Source organism: Myodes glareolus, chromosome 6 (assembly GCF_982192425.1).
Source record: "Myodes glareolus chromosome 6, mMyoGla1.1, whole genome shotgun sequence".
NCBI lineage: Eukaryota > Metazoa > Chordata > Mammalia > Rodentia > Cricetidae > Myodes > Myodes glareolus.
The window spans coordinates 13,730,416-13,753,940 of record NC_142031.1 but is presented as its reverse complement, the minus strand read 5'-3'; the positions used below and the strand labels follow the sequence as shown (position 1 = coordinate 13,753,940).

The 23,525-nt window shown below is 54.9% G+C and overlaps 1 protein-coding gene across 5 annotated transcripts; it reads left to right on the top strand.

Moving 5' to 3' along the window:
- Window positions 1-862: 862 nt before the first annotated feature.
- Atp13a2 (ATPase cation transporting 13A2) lies at window positions 863-21,254 on the top strand. 5 transcript variants are annotated; one of them, XM_048426665.3, is made up of 29 exons: window positions 863-1,040; window positions 5,976-6,070; window positions 6,202-6,384; window positions 7,495-7,553; window positions 7,631-7,745; window positions 7,966-8,045; window positions 8,944-9,021; window positions 9,155-9,224; window positions 9,918-10,052; window positions 10,140-10,206; window positions 10,286-10,417; window positions 13,632-13,787; window positions 14,846-14,956; window positions 15,037-15,083; window positions 15,163-15,351; window positions 15,963-16,169; window positions 16,579-16,674; window positions 16,760-16,919; window positions 17,021-17,141; window positions 17,263-17,387; window positions 17,939-18,099; window positions 18,214-18,330; window positions 18,413-18,492; window positions 19,034-19,186; window positions 19,269-19,365; window positions 20,001-20,224; window positions 20,315-20,466; window positions 20,702-20,797; window positions 20,885-21,254. In XM_048426665.3, exons 1-29 carry the CDS (start codon window positions 1,031-1,033, stop codon window positions 20,932-20,934), a joined length of 3,366 nt encoding a protein of 1,121 aa, XP_048282622.3. In that variant the 5' UTR covers window positions 863-1,030; the 3' UTR covers window positions 20,935-21,254. The 5 variants fall into 5 exon arrangements, with proteins under 5 accessions (XP_048282622.3, XP_085546483.2, XP_085546481.1 ...); XM_085690357.2 differs by having other exon boundaries at window positions 16,742-16,919; XM_085690355.2 differs by having other exon boundaries at window positions 16,742-16,919; window positions 20,628-20,797.
- Window positions 21,255-23,525: the final 2,271 nt, after the last annotated feature.

Genomic DNA, 23,525 nt, shown 5'->3' with positions numbered 1-23,525 from the left:
GCATACACGAGATGCACATTAATAAATGTGATGTTTTTAAGAAAAGAAAAAGAGACCCAGGGAAGTTAACTGATAAATCAATCCGCTGTCACACAGCGGAGAAGAGATGGAGGCAAGCTTGAATCTGCATAAGTAAGGCTTAATTAACTACTGTGGTGTGCACCTAGGGTTGTGTGTTTATGGCTAACCCTCCCCTCCCCGTCTAGTCTCTTTCTGCTTGTCTGTTTTCCATTCATCTGCTTTGTCTCGGGTCTGTTCCACCTGTGTCTCCCAGCATGCCCCTCTGCCTGCCCACCTGCCTGTCTGTCTTTTTATCTATTCTGTTTCCCAGAATATTGGTTTTCTGTTTATCTGTTCTGTCTGGGTACCATCCCACCTGTGTCTCCCAGCTTCCCACGCTGCCTGCCTATCTGTATGTCTGTCTTTCCACCTGTCTGTTTTACTATATGGTTGTTCTATCTGCCTCCCTGCCTGTCATCGCTCTGCCTCTGTCTGTTGTCTCCTGCCTGCGCGTCTCCCAGCCTGTCTTATTTCTCTCTATTTGTTATATCTGTCGGTCCCTCCTGTGTTTCCCAGCGCCTCCTCCCCATCCCCCGTTTGCCTGCGTGTCTACATGACTGTCTCCCAGCCTGTCCGTTTCCGTCCATCTGTGTGTCTAAAGACTGCGTCCTCTACCTTTCCCACCTCCCCCCTCCACCAACCCCGCTCCCCATCCCCCTACACCCGCCTCCACCCACGCTGTTCCCAACATCCGGATCTCAGGCGAGCTCCCAGCCGAGGCCAGATTGGGAACTACAAGTCCCGGCAGCCCGCGCGGCTGTGGCGGACGTGGGCGCCGTGGGGGGGCGGGGCTTGACGGCCGCAGGCTGACTGCGGTACGGTTCGAGCCTTCGTCGCTTCGTGCAGGTGCTGCCCAGCTCGGCCCTTCTGCAACCCGCCGCAGCGGGCGCCCCCGACAGTGCCCCGGGGCCTCGCACGCCGAGCCCAGGCCGCGGGCCGTAGCGGCCGGCGATGAGCGCGAGGAGCCGAAATGAGCGCAGGTGAGCGGCGGCCCGGCCCTCCCTTCGGGTCTCGTCCCCAGGCCCCCAGAGAGCCAGATTGAGGATGCCGCTGCGCACACCCTGGGCCAGAGGGTCTTTAGGACCTAGGGGCCTGCCCTCCCCACCCCCTTTGAATGCATTCGACCCTGAGTGACAGGTCCAGGTGAGGGACGCGTTGCACCGCCCTGGGGCCTCTGAGCAGTCACTCTTGTGTGCTGCATGAACAGCGTTTGGGAAGCAAGCTCTCTGCAGGGCCTGGATGGGAGACCTAAGGCATAGAGGCATTCCTGACCCCCCAACCTCAGGCTCCCAGAGAAAGCTTGTCAGTGGCCAGGTCCAAGGACCACACCCTGCATGGTCCCCATGCCAGGCTGAGCGAGAAGGCTGGAACCAAAATCCCACCAGACGCAGTTAAGGCTTCTAGACCCCTGCTACCCGCTAGGTGCTAGCTAGCGTGCCCAGCCCCCAGTCTCTATCTTTCCCAGCACTGGCCCAGTGCACAGGCCCCCATCCTACAGTGAGGGAGGGAGAAGAATGGGGGTTGGGGTGGCAAGAGGGCGCTTGTGATAAGAACGCCTGCCCATCATGCACCAGTGTCTGCATCTGAGCAAAGTCTCTCTAGATTCTAGACGCTAGCCAAAGACCTCTCAGGTGCACACCCTCCCAGCCTGATGGAGGCCAGGAGCTCCTAGGCATGGGGGAGCCACTAGAAGTAGATGCTAGTGCCCTAGGTCACTGGGAGATTCGCAGCAGGAAGCTGAGTCTTCCGCAGGAAATAAGAGGTTCCCAGATGGCTTTGACTCTGGCCCCTCTGCCCTACAGCGCGCGGGTGTGGGTGCTGGTGTGACTTTGTATATGCTGTCTGTCGGTCTCTCTTGGGCTGCCTAAACTTGGGCTTTGTGGTTTGGTGCTGGATATCAAACCCAAGCTTGTGCTCTACTCTTGAACTAAATCGCAATCTTTGGGTCTTATTTTATTTATTTTTTTTTATCCTTCAAAGATTTATTTTTAAAATTTTAATAGTGTGGGGGAGTCATGGTTACAGAAGGTTGTGAGCAGACTATACTCTTAACTGGAGCCACCTTTTTTGAGATTGGGGTCTCATGTAGCCCAGACTGGCCTTAGAAGGGAAATGTAGTCAAGGATGACCTTGAACTCCTCATCCTTCTGCCTGTAGCTCTTGTTTTAAATATTTTATAAATTTTATTATTATTCTGTGTATATGTTCACCCACATGTGCTACAGCCCGTGTGCACGGCCAGGGGACTTTTCTATCATGGATTCCAGGCACGGAATTCAGGTCGTCAGGCTGCCTTCACCTGCTGAACCTTCGCCACCACCGCCCCTCCCCCATTTTAAATGAGCCTCTTAATCTCTGCTTTTCCTGCTGCAGCTGGCAGCGAGGGTGAATTAAAGGCCCTGTTCGTCACAGCCAGTCATTCCTGCGTCCTCACTTGAGGCCGTCTGATTCTAAGCCTGAGCCTCGACAGCTCTGTTCCTCAGTTTCCTCACCTTAGAGGGGAGCATTTCAACAGTCCCTACCCCCGGAGGGCTGAGGTGAACTGTGATGTTGCCACTGCTGCCAGGAGGCCCTCAGGCTGCCTTGGCTGATGTGGCAGCAGCCTAAGAACAGTTTAGAGAACTCACAGCCTGCGCAAGCCAGCTTGAGGCTGCCTGACTGCTGAGCTCTGGGACTCCTTACAGGTGAGCTGTGCCTAAGCCTGGCCAAGTGCTTTGAAGCTGTTCTGTGCTCCTGCCAGACAGTGCACTGGGCGTGGCCCTTTCGGGCACTCTGGGGCTTTCCTCAGATGTGACTTCCTCCTTTGGCAAGTAGCTTTCCCTCCTTTCCGAGCATCCTTGTGAAATCCTGTGTGTGATAGGCACTAGAAAGGAACTTTCCAGATTAGCGCCTGGGGGCTGATGGTAAGGGCTCTCTAAGGAAGAGGCTGGTGCGGTGGGAGGGGGAGGGGTGGCGGGAGAGGGTTCTAGGGGACTGACCCATCTCCCTGCTCTGTAGTGCGTGGGCGGAGTCCATCCATCCATTCATTCATTCTCTTAGTCTCTTTGAGTGCTGGCCGCAACAGTGTCTGTGCGTAGTCCAGAAACCAGTGAGGGAGGGTGATCATGGGGACGTAGGAAGACAGGCGCAGTCTCCTGACAGGCCCTTGCTGCGTGGCTGTGGGAGGCCCTGCACTTCCATTTGTGAACCGCATCAGAGGCCGTCCCTCAGCACCTGGTGGGTGGATTCGGGTCAGAGGGTCAGAGGATCCGCTCAGTGTTGGCTCTGGGACTTCTTTATCAGTCTGAGCCCCATGCAGCTGGTTTCCCAAGGGCCTCAAGTGGCAGGAAGGAGCTGACATTCCGGGGCCAGGTTTCTGGCTTGGTGATGGGGGTCAGAGGAGACCACACCCTGGTGGGAAGCTGCCCGCCTACACCAGCCTTCTGGTCTTGTATGGCTGAGCCTCACCCCTCGCTCTCCCTCTGTGGCCAGCTGCACGGTGCGTCGCTGCACACGCTATCACCTTAGAGACTGGAGATGGAAGCTCAGAGAGGCTGGGGCACCTGCTTTATGAGTCACAGCTTGGTAAATATGGCTCTTGGGCAGCGTGCCTCCAGCCGTCGCATAGAGATGAAAGTTGTGCCTGTTTGATGGGGGGGGGGGTAAGCAGGTGGTTGTACCCTTGATCGGCCCTTTGAGACCTGAGGTGCTGTTTCCCAGCCGCCTGGAAGGTGGGTGAGCCCCCAGCCCTGACATTGTACACAGATGAAGGGCTCTAGCAGGAAAAGGCTGTAGCTACTGTGGCCGAGGACCTGAGAACCTCCTGCTGACCCTCCTGTCCTGAGTTCAGGTCCCCTCTGTGAGAGCCAGGCTGCTCTTTGGGGCCACGGGGCAGAAATGATGTTCTTTCTGGCCTGCTCCACCCTTATGCCAGGGTCTGTCTGTCCATTCCAGAGGTCAGTCCCTTGCTGGAGCACACCTCATTCTCATTCATTGGTTTTCTGTGGAAGGTGGGAGAGGGCCCACTGGTAAGCCTCTGGTGTAGCTGTTTTCTGGGTCCTCAGTTTAAAGAGGCCTTAGGTGGCACAGCACACATTGGTTCCTGGCTGTTCCTTGTTGGCGTGAAAGCCCAGGACTCAGGCCTCCTGCCCTGTCCCCGTCCCTACGGACCTGAGTGGGTATCCATCCAGGAGGATCAAGACCAGCTCTGGCACACGGGAAATGAACTCTTCCTTCAGCCCTGGTTGCCTCACCAAGATCTGTCTTTGTATGAGACCAATACATCCATTGTTTAATTATAAAAACAAACAATTCCACTCTGAAACCAGCCTGCCTAGGCATGCCTCCTGCTGCTCCCAGGTCCTTGCTGTGTGATCTTGAGTGAGTTACTTCACCTCTCCCTTTCCTTTAAAATGGAGAGAGGAGGCCGGGAAGATGGCTCAGTAGGTAAATGCTTGCTCTGTAAGCATGAGGATCAGAGTTCGAATCCCCGCACCACCATAAAAGCTGGATGCAGTGGCACACTGGAATTCCAGTGCTGTGGGGACACAGACCAGTGGGTCCTGAAGATGCCCTCTGGTCAGCCAGCCTAGACTAATTGGAGAGCTCTAGGTTCATTTCAGGGAGAGACCCTGTCTCAAATGAAGTCAGAGGAAGAATAATGAAGTAAGATTCCCAGTGTCAACTTCTGTAGTGTGTGTGTGTGTGAGAGAGAGAGAAAGAGACAGAGAGAGAGAGAGAGAGAGAGAGAGAGAGAGAGAGAGAGAGAGAACAGCTGAGCATGTATGTCCACACCAACACACCTACATACAAATAATGAAAAATAGAATGGCGCTACACCTGCCAGAATTATTACATGATAGCCATGGAAAAATGGCTGGGAGCAGAGGCCTATATGTGATTAGCCACCAAGCCTCAAGCACAGGACGCCTGCCGTCTGCCTCTGAACCACAAACCCAGCCTGATGGGTCAGAACTTTTTGAATTGTTTGGTTTGGTTTGGTTTGGTTTTTGTTTTTGTTTTTTTCGAGACAGGATTTCTCTATGTAGCATTGGAGTTTGCCCTGGAACTCACTCTGTAAACCTGCCTGCCTGGCCTTAAACTACTCACAGAGATCCTTCTGCCTCTGCCTCCTGAGTGCTGGGATTAAAAGCGTGTGCCACCACCACCCAGCCAGGTCAGGATTCTTTAAAGGTCTGGAAGAAACTACAGAAGCCTCAGCCTACAGGGACCAAGCTGCCAAGAGACTATGGATGCTGTGGCTATAGCTGGTGGGAGAGGAAAAGGTGGACTGGTAGGGTAGAACATCAAGAAATCTCCTGCCTTGCTGGGATCACAGCCCCACAGGTGGGGAGGAAGAAGGGAAGGAGGTTTCACCCCAGCAGCCTAGTGCCAGCCCCTGTTCCTGACACAGTCAGTGTGGACTTGATTCTATAGGGGTTCTAGACTCTAGGCCTGAGCTGGGCACAGGAATGAATGAGAACCCAGCCCCTGCCCACAGGTGGCAGTGGGGAAGGAATGTGGGTAAAATGTCGTGCCCGACACGAGCAGCAGCAGGACACAGCCAGGCAGGGTAACTGGTGCCTCTCTCCAGCTCTGACTGGACACACGTGGTAGCGAGACACTCTTAGTCCGGGCGGGCGATGATGGCGCACGCCTTTAATCCCAGCATTTGGGAGCCAGAGGCAGGCGGATCTCTGTGAGTTCGAGGCCCACCTGATCTTCAAGAGCTAGTTACAGGACAGGCAAAAAAAAAAAAAAAAAAGAACCAATGAATCATTCAGTTCACAGGGTACAGAGGTACAGAGTGACCAGGCTTGCCAGGCTTCAGAAGGAAGAGGTGTCCTGTGGGTGGGGCCTGGTTCCATCCCCAGCACTGAAAACCCGAAAAAGCAAAGAGCCCACTCTTCTGTTACTTTTCTACTTCCTGTCCACAGACAGCAGCCCGCTCATGGGCAGCACGCCCCCCAGCTATGGGACCCTGATGACAGGGACATCAATCGATCCCCTCAGCTCCTCAGTTTCATCCGTGGTAGGTAGCGGTGGTGGAGGAGGGATACTCCAGCCTGCCTTCCGCCCCCCCACACACACACTCCATGCCCTGGCTTCTGTTCTACCCCCGCCTGCTCCTTGCTTCATTGGCCCTGTCGCCTACATCCACAGAGGCTCAGCGGCTACTGTGGCAGTCCATGGAGGGCCATCGGCTATCACGCCGCGGTCTGGATGCTGGCCGGGATCCCTTGGCTGCTATTCCGCTGGAAGCCCTTGTGGGGCGTGCGCCTGCGCCTGAGGCCGTGCAGCCTGGCCCACGCCGAAACACTCGTTATAGAAATAAGAGACAAAGAGGTGAGCAGGACCAAGAAAGGGTAGCGCGACGTTGGGGTGCTCGGCCCTTGGAGCTGGTGGGCCGGGGGCAAGCCTTCATCTTCCTGTTTGCACCTCCGCACCTCTGTGTGGGCAGTGGACAGAGGCAGGCCAGGTGTGGCTCCCTGGGTTCCCTTATGATCCTGTAGCTTTTTTTTTCCCCTTTAGAAAATACTTTGATAGTTTCCATAATCGACCCCACAAAAACAAGACCTTACCTAGAGCTGGAGATGGCTCTAAATGGGAGCTTTAATCAGGGCTTCTCCTGCTGTGAAAAACACCATGACCAAAAGCAACATGGGGAGGACAAGGTTTATCTCCCTTCCTCTTCCACATCACAGTCCACCATCAAAGGAAGCCAGGTCAGAAACTCAGGGAAGGAACCTGGAGCCAGGGCCTGGAGCTGAAGCCCTGGAGGAACCCCGCTTGCTGGCTTGCTCCCCCCGGCTTACTCAGCTCAGTCTGTTCTCTTATGCTGTCAAGGAGCACAGGCCCAGGGAGGCCCTTCCCCCATTGGGCTGGGCCCTCCCATACAATCATCAATCCATGAATCAGGGAAATGTTCCACAGGTTTGCCCACAAGCCAACCTCATAGAGGAATTTTTTTCGCAACGGAGGTGCTCCCACCTCAAATGACTCTAGCTCACGTTAAGTTGACAGAAAACTAACTGAACAGTGGATAAGGGCAATTCCTGTCCAAGCATGAGGACCTGAGTTCAAATCTCTAGCCCTCGTGTAAAAAGCTGGGTATGGGGGCCCAAGTGATTTTTACCTTGTCCGGGGTGAGGGAGCAAAGACAGCAAGATCTCTGGGGCTTGCTGACCTCCAGGGTCCAAGAGTGACCCTGTCTCAAGGGAGTGAGACAGAAAGCAACAGAGCAAGGTACCTGATAGGCTACTCTGGTATCTGTGAGCGCACAGGTGCATTGCCACACGCATGTATCTGTGCCACGCATGGATGCAGAAAGACCATTGGATATAATGTGCTGTCTGTCTAAATGGAGAGCCCTGTGTCTTTGGCCTTCCACAAGGACTGCCCTAAAAGGGTCGGGGTGGGCTTTCTCAAGGCTGAAGTCACACCTCTGTGTTCCAGGGTAGCTCCAGGCAGCTCTTCACAGTGCAGGTGCAGACCGAGGATGTTGGCGAGGGCAGGTGAGAATGCAGGGGTCCCATCCTGGGGAGGTTTGGGCAACCCTTGGAGCCGCAGAGTAACTCCCAACCCTCCCCAGCCTGGAGCTGCCCCGACAGTTCCAGGCAGAAGATGGCCGGAGTCAGACAGCTGTGGGAGTGGCACCCGAGGACACGTGGGAGGAGACCACCCAGCTCCACGGGCAGAAAGAGGCAGTGAGTGGCCAGCTTGACCCGGCCTTGCCCTTCTCTGGGCATCTGGATCACACTGTGTGGGAGGACTGGGCTCAGGGTTCTCTGTGGTCCCAAAGGTCTGGGAAGCTATCACACTCCCAAGTTCTCTTTCCTGAGATGCAGTCCCTGTACCCTCCCCACCTGCCTGTGGATGCTCCTTGATGCCGGGCCACCTCCCACCGGCCTCTCCTCTCCCACCCAGAAACAGGTGCTGCGCTATTACCTTCTCCAAGGCCAACGCTACGTCTGGATAGAGACCCAGCAAGCCTTCTGCCAAGTCAGGTAGAGGCCCCAGGGCATGATGGGGCTGGCCTAGCCCAGGCTACTCTTGTCTGCCCTGAAACCTTGGGTGGTTCACTAAGCCCATCTCGGCTGGGAACTGCTTCCTGTAAATGGGGGGTGAGGGTACGTCTCATCTCATAGGGTCATTTTGGAGGTACATCTGCCAGGCACCACACTCCAGGCTCTGACTCGCGTGGTGTGCTGAGGTTGAATCCTTAGAAGCGAGCTCCAGATAAGGGTGAAGGAGACACTGATCTAGAAGGTGACCCCAGACATCCCTGGGGAAGTGGCAGTGGAGGGTACCAGACCTTGAGCAGTGTGGAGTAAGCACCTCAGGAGTGACAGACACGACCCTTCAGCTCCCAGCTGGAAGCTGCTCCTGGGAAGATGGATTCAGCCACACTTGGGTCTTTTTGCCCGTCATGCACCCTGTGCTCACACAGCCAGGACAATCCTTGGGTAAACTCGGGTGTTTGCAGGGGAAAACAGGCTCGGCCAGCCTTTTTTGTAAGGAACAGGAACAGAACTCACTGGCATATTCAGCATTAACATCATCTCAGCCTCCCAGAGCCCGATGAGGTGGCTGTGTCTACTGTCCCTGCTTTGCAGATGAGGAAAGAGCACAGAAAGATTAAGTGACTTGCCAAGGGTGTCCTTGATGTCAATAGTGGTTTTGTCACTGACCATAGCATACCCATTCCCATTGCTAGTCTTCCTCAATGAAGTGGTTTGTGGCCTAGTCACAGGACTTCAAGGGTAAGCTGAGTTCTCTCCTCAGGGTTTAGGGTGACTGACAGGGCCTGACAGCTCTGGAGCCCCAAGTTCTCAGCCTACAGAGGATGAGGTCCAGAGCTCAGGCCCTGTCACCCATCCAGTGTCCCCTCCCCACCCTAACCAGCCTACTGGACCATGGCCGCACCTGTGACGACATTCACCGTTCCCGCTCCGGCCTCAGCCTCCAGGACCAAGCTGTGAGGTGTGTGCTGCCCTGGCCCGGGGGCCCCACCTGCTGTCGTCCAGCTGGACCTTCTCGGGACCTTGGCTTCCCCTGTGGAAAGTGGGGTCGTCGACACCCTGGGACAGCTAGGTGGTTTCTCTTGTTTTTACAGAAAGACTATTTACGGCCCCAATGTGATCGGCATTCCTGTCAAGTCCTACCTGCAGCTGCTGGTGGATGAGGTAAAGGACCTGGTGGCCAGCTTATCCTTATCCAAGTAGGGGTCAGTGGCAGGCGGTCCCAGACTCGAGTCTGCTCAGCCTGAGAGCCCAGGTTGAGGCTGGGGAGGGTCGATGCAGAGTGAGGCCTGCTCAGGGCCATAGCAGAGCCACAGTCGAGCACAGACTCAGGTCAGGAGGCCAGCATTAGAGCTGGTCCTGCCCGGGAGCCCAATTCCAGTCTGTCATCTTGCTTTCTGTCAGCCCTGTGAATAAGGATAAAGACTATACAGTATGTCCTCCCAGAAGGAACCCAGGCCTCAGGACAGGACAGGACACAGACATGGTCACACATAGCCGAAAGGACCACCTCTACTTGGAAGTCATGCCCTAGCCTTCTACAAACTGCAGCCTGATGCTTATGTGCTCTGTGGCTTTAGGCCACTGACTTAACTCTCAGTGTCTGTCTCTGCTTCTGGTGGTGACTCCACCTTGTGGATTGTCCTCGCCCTTATGTGGCACTTAGAAAGCCTAGCAGGGGTCTGACAGGTCTGGGGACAAATGCCTGTGTCGTCCTAGCTGCAGCTTGGGGAATGTCACATAGGTGCTGGGAGTGGGTCTCAGCAGGGGACTGGCTTTGCGCTGCATGGGGCAGCCACTGGGCTGTCTGTGGGCTGCCCAGGGATGCAGTGTTTGTGTCTCTCTGCCCTCCTCCAGGCACTGAACCCCTATTATGGATTCCAAGCCTTCAGCATCGCGCTTTGGCTGGCTGACCACTACTACTGGTATGCCCTCTGCATCTTCCTCATCTCGGCCATCTCCATCTGCCTGGCTCTGTACAAGACCCGAAAGGTGAGAGTGAGCGGCCTGGCAGGACCAAGCAGGGTATCCCCAAGGGGCTGCCATGCACTTGACTCTTCCCATCCCTCTGTCCTGCAGCAAAGTGTGACTCTGAGGGACATGGTCAGGCTGTCTGTGCGGGTGCAGGTGTGCCGGCCTGGAGGAGGTGAGGAGCAGGCAGGAGGGAGGCTGGGCCTAGGGGGCAGCAGGGCAGCTGACTCTTACTGAACCCCGTCTCCCCACAGAGGAGGAGTGGGTGGATTCCAGCGAACTGGTGCCCGGAGACTGCCTGGTGCTGCCCCAGGAAGGCGGGGTGATGCCATGCGATGCCGCTCTGGTGGCTGGCGAGTGTGTGGTCAACGAGAGCTCGTTGACAGGTGAGCCCGGCTTCTCCAGGCCCGGAACCCTTCCCTCCCATCCAGCCCTCCACGTCTCACCAGCCTTAGATGAATATTTCTTTTTCTTTCAAGTAACAGTCCTGGCTTCAGCACTTGCTAACCATATGCCTTTAAACACTCAGTGCCTCAGTTTCCCTACCTGAAAAATGTGGTTGCCAGTCACTTTGGTATAGGGTGTGCGTAAACTCTCTTGTGTCAGCATCTGCTAGATGGCTGAGACTCTAAACCCTGCAGGAGAGTGTGGCACATGAGCCAGGGTCCCTACTTGTGCCCCGTGTCTCTTCCGCACGCTCACACCGCCACCACAGCACCTTCAGCTGTGTACACGGGCTTGTGATCCTGTTTAGTTGTTTTTTTCATTTTTCGAGACAGAATTTCTCTATAGCTTTGAAGTCTGTCCTGGAACTAGCTCTTGTAGACCAGGCTGGCCTTGAACTCAGAGATTTGCCTGCCTCTGCCTCCCGAGTGCTGGGATTAAAGGTATGAGCTACCACCGCCCAGTGATCCTGTTCAGTTTTGTTCCTTGTGCCCTGGGTGCTTGTGGACATGTATGTAACTCTCCTCACGCTGCCTAGGAAGGATGTTACAAGCGGATGGTGACTGATGTGCCCTGATGCCAACCAGTGCAGATGGCACTAGCAAGAGCAGCCTTACCTGTGTTTCTCTCAGTATTTATGAGATTCATGCAAGAGCCTGTCACAGGGGTTCACACTGTGATCCCAGCACTCAAGAGGTTGAGGCAGGAGGATGACTAGGTCCAAACCAGCCTGAGTTAAAAATTAAAAGTATGAGAGTGAATGGTTGTTTCCAAGAAAAGCTCTGGCCTGAGGTTTCTTGTCGTTCCTGTTTTTGTTTGGTGGTATATGGTGCCAACTGTTGAGTCCAGGACCTTACTTTGCCCTGTATCTTAATCTTAGTTATTTTTCTTTGTTTTGGTTTTGTTTCATTCTATTTTTTTGTTTTATTTTGTTTTGGCTTAGTTTTTGTTTTTTGAGATTGGGTTTCTTTGTGTGGCATTGGCTACCCTAGAACTCTCTCTGCAGATCAGGCTGGCCTCGAACTTAGAGATCCGCCTGCCTCTGCATCCCGAGTGCTGGGATTAAGGGCTTCTACTCCTTCACCTTACTCTTTTAGCTATGTCTCTAACACTGTGACAAAACACCATGACCAAGCCAATAGAACCTGGCCAAAGGAAGAAGTGTGTAATTGAGCATATGGTTCCAGGGGGTCAGAGTCTATCAGAGTCTATAGAGATGGAACAAAGGCATGGCAGCAAGAACACAAGTGCTTTTTGTTTTGTTTTTGTGATGATTTATTTATTATGTGTACAGTGTTCTGCATGCATGCATGCACGCACATCAGAGGAGGGCACCAGATCTCATTACAGATGGTTGTGAGCCACCATATGGTTGCTGGGAATTGAACTCAGGACCTCTGGAAGAATAGTCAGTGCGTTTAACCTCTGAGCCATCTCTCCAGCCAGAGAGCTCACATCTTGATCCACAAGCAGGAGTCAGAGAGAGAGAGAGAGGGAGAGAAAAAGAGAGAGAGAGAGAGAGAGAGAGAGAGAGAGAGAGAGAGAGAGAGAACACTGGCAATGGCTGGAGGCTTTTGAATCCTCAAAGCCTACCTCCAGTGACATGCCTCCTCCAACAAGGCCACACCCCCTAATCCTTCCCACATGATTCTACCAACTGGAGACCAGATATTCAAACATGAGCCCATGGAGGCCATTCTCATCCAGACGACCACCACGGGTTCGGCAGTAGTCTACCCCTGAGCCACACTCCCTCTCCTTTATTGTACTTTGTTTTTTAAGTCAGAGCATCACCAACTTGCCGAGGCTGGCTTTGAATTCACTCTGTAGTCCCAGCAGGCTTAAAACTTGTAATCCTTCTGCCTCAGTCTCCTGAAAAGCTAGTATTACAGCACTGCACCCCAGGCCCAGCTTTGGGCTTTATCTGTATAATAAACTAACGAAAGCAAACACAGTTGTAATCCCAGTACTCAGGGCACAGAAGCAGGGTCACCCCAAGTTAGAGTCCAGCCTAAGCTACACAGTGAGACTCCATCTCAAAACAATGACAGCGACTACAAAATCCTCAGCAAACTAACAAAAATCAAAAGGTGCCAGGCAGCGGTGGTGCGTACCTTTAATTCCAGCACTGGGGAGGGAGAGGCAGGCAGATCTCTGTGAGTTCCAAGCCAGCCTGGTCTACAGAGTGAGTTCTAGGACAGCTCAGGCTACACAGAGAAGCCCTGTCTCAAAATAAAACAAAGAGCAAAAAGACTAGGCATGGTGGTACACACCAGTGACCCCAGCACCGGGGAAGCTGAAGTAGGGGAGATCAGGAGTTCAAAGTCATTGACTACATAGTAAGTTTGAGGCTAGCCTGGGCTACATGAGAACCTGTATTATAAAGTCTGGCCCTCCATGGACTATCCCACACCTGTCTCATCTTAGGGACGCAGTGAGCCTGGGCTGCTCTTGAGTTCCCCTAGAAATCTGCCTGCTGTAGATACCGATACCCTGTCCTCACAGGAGCTCAACAATGGAGTCTCCTTTGCCAGGCAGCCTGCCCAGAGCTTTGTAGAGGTGACAGACACCCCTCCCCTGTGCAAATATTCTTATTAGTTAGATGTGAACTGGGTGTGATGACGGCGCTTACCTTTAATGCCAGCGTCCAGGAAGCAGAGGCAGGTGGATCTCTCTGAGTTCGAGGCCAGCTTGGTCTATGTGGGGAGACCTTGTCTCAGATCAAAACAACACAAAAAGTAAGCTGTGACCGGCTGTGGTGGCTCACACAAGTAATTCCCAGGACTCATAAAAGCTGAGTCAGGAAGATGACAAGTTTGAGGCCAGCCTCATTATATAGCAAGATCTCTCTAAACTCCACAAAAATAATATGTGGTAAACTAACTCCACACAGATTTCCCAAACCCTGGCCCTCAACATGCATACATGCTGGCACTGGCTGGCTCAGCTCCCCAAAGCAGGCTCCCGATAACTGACTGCCTTCCCTCGGGATCGCCTCATGCCTCACAGTCCCAAGTCCTCCTGTCTGGCCTGCTTCCCTCTTGTTCCCCACTCAGTTACAGAGTTAAGTGTGGCTTCTGAGGAGTTGCAGGCAGCTGTCGGTGGGAGGGAGTACCCTGAGGGCCCCTAATGGACCTCACACCATGTCCCCTCCAGGGGAAAGCATCCCAGTGCTGAAGACAGCCCTGCCAGAGGGGCCCAAGCCCTACTGCCCAGAGACCCATCGGCGGCACACACTCTTCTGTGGGACCCTCATTCTGCAGGCCCGGGCCTACCTGGGACCCCGTGTCCTAGCAGTGGTGACCCGGACAGGTACATATCTGGAGGTGGGGAGGAGTGCTGAGCTCAGCACACAGAGGAGCAGTGACACAGGACAGGACAGGACCTGGAGCCCGGGGCCCCAGCACCACCTCTGCCACTGATTCTGACGAGCCCACCCAGTCGGGCCTTTTGTCCCATCTTTGTCTTTGTTTTAATTCTTAATTTTACATGTGTGGGTGTTTTGCTGTATGTTTGTCTGTACATATGCATGCCTGGTGCCTGCAGAGGCCAGAAGAGGGCATCGGACCCCCTGGAACTGGAGTTACAGATGGTTGTGAGCTGCCATGTGGGTGCTAGGAAATGAACTTGGGTCCTTTGGAAGATCAGCAAGTGCTCTTAACCACTGAGCCATCTCTCCAGCCCTCAGTCCTTAACAGAAGTTGGTGCAGACTATAAGCAAGCTTTGCAGTGTTTATAGGAGATAGCAGGGGTCCTGTGGGAGGGGAAGGGACTTGGTCCTCTCAGCACTGCTGGAGTGAAACCACCCACTTGAGAGGCTGTCCACTAATGCCACTTTTAAAATCCCTATGGGGACCCAGTGACCTGATGACTCGCCTTTAATCCCAGCACTGGAATGGCAGAGGCAGGTGGATCTCTGTGAGTTTGAGGCCAAGCTGATCTGCTGAGCAATTTCCAGGCCAGCAGAGGCTAAATGGTGAGACCCTGCCTAAAATAAAATCACGTGGAGGCTGCGCACTTAAAATCTTGGCCAGTGGGGAGGTGGAGGCTAAAGAATCACAAGTTGGGGTCTAGCCTGGGCAATTTAGTGAGACCCTCAGTCAGAATAAAAGTAAAAAAGGGCTGCAAAAAGGTAAAAAAGTACACAGAGCACTGGCTTCGTGGATGAAGGTTCAATTCCCGGAACCACAGGAAGAAGATAATAATTAAACAAAAAATTGAGGGGGTTGGGCAAGCCTTGTGAGTTGTCATCTGTGACCCCAATCCAAGGCTGGCCCTGTGACTGTCATCACCCCAGGGTGCAGGTGGTGTGTCAAGGGTGGGAGGAGCTTGCCCTGACCCCTCTCCCTCCCTTGACTTCCTGCCCCCAGGGTTCTGCACAGCCAAAGGGGGCCTGGTGAGCTCCATCCTACACCCGAGGCCCATCAGCTTCAAGTTCTACAAACACAGCATGAAGTTTGTGGCCGCACTCTCTGTCCTGGGTGAGTGGGCTGCATACCTCACCCTACTGAGAGCCTCAGCCTGGGTCTAGAATCCCGCTTACCCTGTGCTGTCTCCCCAGCTCTGCTTGGCACAGTCTACAGCATCTTCATACTCTACCGCAACCGGGTAAGCCAGGGGCCGGGTGGAGCTGTCCGCGTGCAGGGCCCAGCCAGCCGGGCTCTATGTTCACAGTGCCTCCTGCCAGGTGCCCGTGAACGAGATCGTGATCCGCGCTCTGGACTTGGTGACGGTGGTGGTACCACCTGCCCTGCCAGCCGCCATGACCGTGTGCACACTCTATGCCCAGAGTCGGCTGCGCACACAGGGCATCTTCTGCATCCACCCGCTGCGCATCAACTTGGGGGGCAAGCTGCGGCTCGTGTGCTTTGACAAGGTGGGGGCCTGGCTGGCAAGATCTGGGGAACTGGGCGCTCCAGCAGACAGCCTGCTGAACCTAAACCTGGTTCACACATGGGAGCATTTAGGGACCTCCCTCCACAACCATCTCCTCATTCCACCTCATGCCTGACATCATAATTTATTTAATTGTTTAAGAACCATTTTGACCCTGCTGTGCTGGGCAAGTACACAGCCCTGAAGGTCAGTAGGGACCAGCACAGAGGCACTGTTGTGTGTGTGTCCTCAGCAAGTGAGTCCACCGGCAGCACGTGATGCACAGTGGGTATTAGGGAGCCCAGAGCCACTTTGATGGGGCATGACCTGTTTCTCCCTCTAAGCACTCCCGTGGTGAGGGTGGGCAGACAGGTTGGGAGGAACAAGCACATGGACACTGAGCAGTGGTGATCACAGGAAAGGACCTGGGGGGGGGGGGGGGCAGCAGGTGTGTTGACCCACCAGGGACATGACCTGAGGGAAGGGATGATGGTCAGACTCAATAGGGGTATAGACCAGGGTCTGATTCCTGTGGGACTCAGACGGCCAGGGTGTGGGGACCAGCTCAGCAAGACCTGACTCACCCGAGCACTCGGCACTCTCCCCCTGCAGACAGGGACCCTCACAGAGGACGGCTTGGACGTAATGGGGGTGGTGCCCCTAAAGGGACAGATGTTGCTACCACTGGTCCCAGAGCCTCGCCACCTGCCTCTGGGGCCCCTTCTCCGAGCACTGGCCACCTGCCATGCCCTCAGCCAGCTACGTGACACCCCAGTGGGCGACCCTATGGACCTCAAGATGGTGGAATCTACAGGCTGGGTAAGGAGGCCAAGCAGGCCAGGCCCCTGCCGCAGCGCAGTTGGGCCTAAGGAATGCTATCTCGTACTTCCTGGTGGTCTCTGTCACACCTGCATCACTATCGGTCCTGGGAGAGCCTCGTGTGAAGCGCTTGCTATGTCCCGGCACCCCACTGCATCCACCTTTTTCTTGTTCACTATCACCCTAGCATAAACTTGAAACCCGCTTCACGGAGATTTTACTAACTCCCGGGATCTCCCAGCAGCTCACCAGTGGGACAGCCGGAGTGTGGAGTGGGGCCTGCACAGCTCCAAAGGCCTTGTTAACTTTTCCCCCCTCCAGTCATGAAGTCCTCCCTCAGTCTAGCCCTGCTGCCCCGCCCCTCATCAAGGCCCTGGTTCCCAACCTCCTCTGTTTGCTCACTAACCAGGTCCTGGAGGAGGGTCCAGCTGCAGACTCAGCACCTGGGACCCAGGTCTTGGCAGTAATGAGACCCCCACCCAGGGGACCCCAGCAACAGGGAATGGTAAGCTGCAGGGTGAGGTAAGTGAGGCTTGGGGCCTCCGGAGTGAGCCCTACAGCCAGCCCCTCAGCCCTTCCCCCTCCCACAGGAAGAGCCGCTGGAGCCAGTCAGCGTCCTCTGCCGCTTCCCCTTCTCGTCTGCCCTGCAGCGTATGGATGTAGTAGTGGCCTGGCCAGGGGCCACCCAGCCTGAGGCCTATGTCAAAGGCTCCCCAGAGCTTGTGGCCAGCCTCTGCAGCCCTGAGACAGGTAAAAGGGGGCAGGCCCGGCGTCCACTATGGGGGTGGGGGTTCAGCCTCTGATCCCACCACCACCCCCCCGTGCCCTGATGACACTCCCTATCCCCACAGTACCCAGCGACTTCACCCAGGTGCTGCAGAGCTACACAGCTGCTGGCTACCGAGTTGTGGCCCTGGCTGGCAAGCCGCTGCCCATTGCACCCAGCCTTGAGGCCGCGCAGCAGCTGACAAGGTGAACCCATCCCTGGGCTGTGTGGAGGGAGGAGCTAAGCCCAGACAAGCGCCCCATCCAGACACTGGGAGGGGGCATTGATTCCTGCCTGACCTCTGACCCAGGGCTGCTAACCCTGTAGGGACACTGTGGAGCAGGAGCTGAGCCTCCTGGGGCTGCTGGTCATGCGGAACCTGCTGAAGCCACAGACGACCCCAGTTATACAGACTCTGAGAAAGACAGGCATCCGCACCATTATGGTGACAGGTATTATGGCCCAGGGAATAAGGTTTCCCAGCATCCCCTGCTGTAGCATCTTTTTGGAGCCAGGCCCTTTCGCATCTTTTCATAGCATCTATCACATGCCATTGTCACCCACATTTGACAGATGAAGACACATGAGTTCCTAAAACCAGGTGGGGTGTCAACATGGGTTATAGCCCAGCCTGTCACCTACTGGATCACCAGGAGGTCACCACTCTGGGTGCCAGGTCCCTTCTCTATATGGGATAATAGTGTCCGGCTAGAAGGCTGTGACAACCTCACAAAGCAAGAAGGATTTCCATTGGAGTATCAGGGTCTTGTCTGGTAGTCTGTCTGTCTCACACACCCCAACCCTGCACTCCCTGGAAGCATGCATGTGTCATGTCCCAGTCATGCAGTAACGTGTAAAGTGCAGTTGTCCTCTGACTTACACTGAAGAAATAGGTCTGGGGACGATTGCCCAGCTCAGCCGTGGTTGACAAGTCCACCTGTAAGGATCAGGATGACAAGGCCCCTGGACAGTTTTAGACTCTGACCCTGTCTCACACTCTTAGGGGACAACCTGCAGACAGCAGTCACTGTGGCCCGAGGCTGTGGCATGGTGGGCACCCAGGAGCACCTGGTTATCATCCATGCCACCCACCCTGAGCAGGGCCAGCCTGCCTCCCTTGAGTTCCTGCCACCCGAGTTCTCTGCGGTTATGAGCGGGGCTAAGGTGAGGCAGACTACCAACTCTGGCTGCACCGTACCCAGCGAGCCCATTCCCTGTCACCTGACTGGCCCCAGCTTTCTGAGGAGGGAAAGCCTTACTGAGTTTCCTGATCCCTAGGACCCCGTCCAGGCCACAGGCTATCCCGTGGAGCTGGCACCCCAGTCTCGTCACTTGGCCCTCAGCGGACCCACTTTTGCTGTCCTTCAGAAGCACTTCCCCAAGCTGCTGCCCAAGGTAGAGCTGCCCAGGGAGAGGCTCTGTGTTGCCTGCCTCTGCACGCCAGGCCATGCTTCAGTCCTTCCCTCTTGTACCCCAGGTCCTGGTGCAGGCCACCGTCTTTGCACGCATGGCCCCGGAGCAGAAGACAGAGCTAGTGTGTGAGCTGCAGAAGCTTCAGTGCGTACCGTGTGGTGGTGCGCCAAAGGGCCAGCGGGCATGGGCATGTCCATCTGTCCTGGGCCCCTCCTCGGGCATTAGCAACCCTTCACCATCCAGAAGCACCCAGGAGATGGGCATGCTGGCATTTGCTGTAATCCCAGAACTTGGAAAGCAGAGGCAGAAGGATTGCTACTAGTTAAAGGCCAGTGTGGAATATGTAGGGAGACTGTCTCAAGCAAGTAAAAACACTAGGGCTGATGTAATTTAGTGAGTTCCACGCCAGCCAGGGGTACCCAGCAAGGCCTTGTCTCAATAATAAACAAGTAAATAGTAAATAGCACCTAGATTGGGCTAGAAGTGTGGTAGAATGCCCACCTGGCATTTAAGAGACACTGGGATCTATCCCAAGTATGGTAAAAAACAGAGGTACCCAAGCAGGCTCCTCTGCCATGCCAAAAATAATTACGCCTATTTAGCAAACACCAGTTGGTTACTAGGCTGGACTCCCCGGGGCGTGGAGTAGTTCCACCGGCTCGATCTGCTCGCCTCTTTCTGTCAGGTACTGTGTGGGCATGTGCGGGGACGGAGCCAATGACTGTGGGGCCCTGAAGGCAGCTGACGTGGGCATCTCGTTATCCCAGGCAGAGGCTTCAGTGGTCTCTCCCTTCACCTCCAGCATGGCCAGTATCGAGTGTGTGCCCACTGTCATCAGGTAAGGCAGGCAGGGCTGTGGGTGAAGGTGAGGCGGGGCCTGTCAGCAGCCTGAGCCCCCGATGTCTGTCTTTGCCTCCTAGGGAGGGCCGCTGTTCTCTGGACACTTCATTCAGCGTCTTCAAGTACATGGCCCTGTACAGCCTGACCCAGTTTATCTCTGTCCTGATTCTCTACACAGTGAGCAAGCGTCAGCAGAGCCCCAGACCCCAGGCCTGCACTCCACCCGTGTCAGGGAGAAGTCAGGGTGGTGTGGCTGTTTTGCCTGCCATGGCTTAGGCGGTGTAGCTCATGCAGTTGAAAACACTGGGTGTGGATCCCTAAAAGTGGGACCACTGGTGTATGCTAATAGCTGTCTCTAAGCCCTGAAGCCCCCAGTCTGCAGGGGAGAATAAGGCAGAGCCCAGGCAGGAGTGACACAGAGCCAAGACCTGCCCCTCCCCTGCTCAGAACATGCCCTGTATTCCCCCACTAACTACAGAGGCGCAATGAGCCAGATCCAGGTCACCTCAAGTTTCTCTAGAGCAAAGACAATGTGGCCCCACAGGGCAGCCCCTCTGCTCCACCGGACTGGGGTTTTGCTGTATGTCAAAATTCCACAGAACTTTAGACCCCAGTGTCTAAAAGGGGGCAGGACAGCATGTCGTATATCAGACTGGGCCGTAGATTGTTGGGAGCATCTTGGCCTGAGGTCGACCAGTGTCAGCTAAGGATGCTAGATCAGACGGCGGGCAAGGATTCTTCTCCAGGCTCCCTGAGGACAGGGGACACCCTGGGGCTCGTCCTCAGCGTCTCTGCCCTCTTGCCTGCCACAGGTCAACACCAACCTGGGAGACCTACAGTTCTTGGCCATCGACCTTGTCATCACCACCACGATTGCTGTGCTCATGAGCCGCACAGGCCCTGCCCTGACGCTAGTGCGAGCACGGCCACCGGGGGCGCTGCTGAGCGTGCCTGTCCTTAGCAGTTTGCTGTTGCAGGTGGCCTTGGTGGCTGGCATCCAGCTGGGGGGCTACTTTTTGGTCGTAACCCAGCCTTGGTAAGGAGCAGAATCCCTTGCAGCAGTGTGACCCCTGCCTCTGACACCCCCCCCCCCCGCTTAGCCTAACCCCACCACCCTGGTCCCTAGGTTCGTGCCTCTGAACAGAACGGTGCCCGCACCCGAAAACCTGCCCAACTACGAGAACACAGTGGTCTTCTCTTTATCTAGCTTCCAGTACCTCATCCTGGCTGCAGCCGTGTCTAAGGGGGCACCCTTCCGCCAGCCGCTCTACACCAACGGTGCTGCCGCGTGGTGGGGTGGGGGTGTTGGGTTGAGGGGTGGCAGCTGGAATGCAGAAGGGACCCTGAGTAGAGTGTGCATTTGTGTGTGGTTGTGTGTGTGCGTGTGTGCATGCGTCCCAGGGCGCAGCGCCATTGCTGACAGATTCCCCCACCCCCAGTGCCCTTCCTGGTGGCCCTGGCGCTCTTGGGCTCTGTCCTGGTGGGCCTCATCCTGGTCCCCGGCCTCCTGCAGGGGCCACTAGGACTGAGGAACATTGCGGACAGCTCCTTCAAGTTGCTGCTGCTGGGCCTGGTCGCCTTCAACTTTGTGGGAGCCTTCATGCTGGAGGTAGGGCCCACACGGATGGATGCTAGAGGGGGATGTGGAGGACCCAGGTCCAGCTGTCCCTCCACACCATTCCCTTGCCCTCTGCAGAGTGTGCTGGACCAGTGCCTCCCGGCCTGCCTGCGGTGGTTTCGGCCTAAACAGGCCTCCAAGAAGCAATTCAAGCGGCTAGAACGGGAACTTGCTGAACAGCCCTGGCCCACACTGCCCATCAGCTCTGTGAGGTAGTGAAGGCCTGGAGGGCATGCTGGACACTGGCTCCCCCTGCCCCTGAGCTGTAACTGGACCCATCACCTCCCACAGCTCCCGAGTTGGCTGTTGTCACATTCCTGCCCAGACACTGCCTGGGGAAGTGTTCATTGTTGCCCCCACTTTAGACCATGCTGTGTAGAAATAGCAGCCGCCAACTCCATCTAGAGGCTGCTGTCAGTGTAGCAAATAAAGTGATTTTCCTGCCTTGGCTACGCTGGTCTTCGATCTGGGCACTGTGGTGTGTCCCACTGTCCCAAGTCCCATGCTCGCCCTTCTGGTCACACTGGACACCTGAGTGTCCGTCTCATCTGACAGTCTGCTTCACAGGATTGGTGGGATACATGATGCATACAGACAGCTTAGCCTCTTATCCATGCCATCTTATGCCCCACAACTGCAGGATCCAACCCCATTTTATAGATGGTGATGGATAAACTGAGGCTTGAGGTCACAATAGTGGTCACAACTGGGCCTGACCTCAAGCACACTATTTCTCGGCCTCCTACCCCTGCAGAAGGGAGGAGCCACAGGCTTGCCTCAAGTTGGGGCCTGTCTTCTCTGCCTGCCACTCCTACATCCTCGGATGTGTTTATTATCTGGTTCCTCAGATAAAGCCAGGCTCTAAGCCCAGGTCTCCCAGCCAGAACCACAAGCCCTGTCCCCTGGGAAGGGTGGATGCATCTGACCTCACCCCACCAGTGGGCTGCTGGCCAGGCTGCTCTGCTCTGGAAATGCAAGTTGGCTTGACTCATGGGCAGGGAAGATAGGAAAAAGAAGGGCTGGTTCCTCTTCCTAAGCCTCCTCCAGCCTTGATTCTGGAAACCTGGTGCCAGCCACAGGCTACTTGAAGCTCAAGGAGTGTTGGGCCAGGTATATACTGGCACCTGGATGTGGCTGGAATGAGTGCTGTGACAGCGGACAAAGCCAGTGTCTTAGTGTTCTGTGGCTGTGAAGAGACACCGTGGCCATGGCTGGCTTACAGGTTCAGAGATGTAGTCTATTATGGCAGGAAGCAGGCAGGCAGACATGGTGCTGGAGAAGGAGCTGAGAGTTCGATATCTGGATTGATTGCAGGCAGCAGGAAGAGCACCTCTGGGCCTGGTTTGAGCTTCAGAAACCTCAAAGCCCATGCTCAGTTACTCTGACAAGGTCACACCTCCTTATACTGCCACTCCCTTTGGGACCATTTTTTTTTTTTCATTCAAACCACCACAGTCAGGATGACAAGGTTGGATAGTTTACTGATGCTCCATGGATCTACTGGGCAAGCAAATGCCAGGCCTAAGGGCCAAGTAGAGGAAGGGTGAAGTCAGCCTCACCTGCATCAGGGTGAAGCTGGGGGGGGGGGGATCATTCAGGAGCAGACATTACAAAGCTCCACCCCTCCCCAGGCAGCTGCTGCTCTGCCTGGATCCTTGGGGCCAGGGGAAGAGACAGGAACAGCCACAGATCCTGGCCAGAACTTTGGAGTAGCTTGTCTGTGGGGCCTCTGTTTCCCCCTTTTGTCAAATATAGCGGCAGGGCAACATTTCTGCCAGATGGGTTCCCTTCCTACTGACAGTAGGGACAGCTGGCTGACCACAGGGTTCCCTGATTTGTGGGTGACAAAAGTCCCTGCTATACTGCAATAGACACAGAGCAGTTCACTCAGTAGACCATGTTAGACCAGGTACAAGAAATACACAGCACAGGTTTAGTCCCGCGGGAGCTGAACTTGAACTCCCAAGAGAAGAATTAGTGCCGGAAAAATGTCTCGCGGGGTGGGGGGGGCGGCGGGCGGGCTGGAGAGATGGCTCAGCAGTTAAGAGCATTGCCTGCTCTTCCAAAGATCCTGAGATCAATTCCCAGCAGTTGTGAGTTGGTGGCTCACAACCATCTGTAATGAGATCCAGTGCCCTCTTCTGGCCTGCAGGCATACAGACAGAATATTGTATACATAATAAATAAATAAATATTTTTTAAAAAATGTCTCAGTGATTGGGAACACTGGCTCTCTTCCAGATAGGACCTAGGTTCAATTCCCAGCACCCATATGGTGGCTCACCACTGTCTGTAATTCCAGTTCCAGGGAATCTGGCATCCTCACATAGACATACATGCAGATAAAACACCAATGGACATAAAATTTTTTAAAAAAAATCTTCAAAAAAAAAATCAGTGTCGAAAATGGGACACTAAAAACAGAGAGAGACTAATGGAATAATGGTGGGGCTCCCCTGAACTGAGGCCAACTCCTGGGGTCAAATCAGCGTTGGGGGGCTGTGAAATTGGACTTGTGTATTCGTTGAATTTGATCTGCTCTAAGGTCATGCCTGTCGTGCCAGGAGGAAAGGAAGGAGAGAGAAGGACCAAGAGAAGAAAGAAAGGAGAGAGAAAGATGGCAGGAAGCAAGTCAGACTTCCAACCCAGTGACCTCTGGACTCCGGGTGGAGGGGCTGGGATCCCTCTGTTAATTGAGGTGACCAGCCGGCTGGCTCAT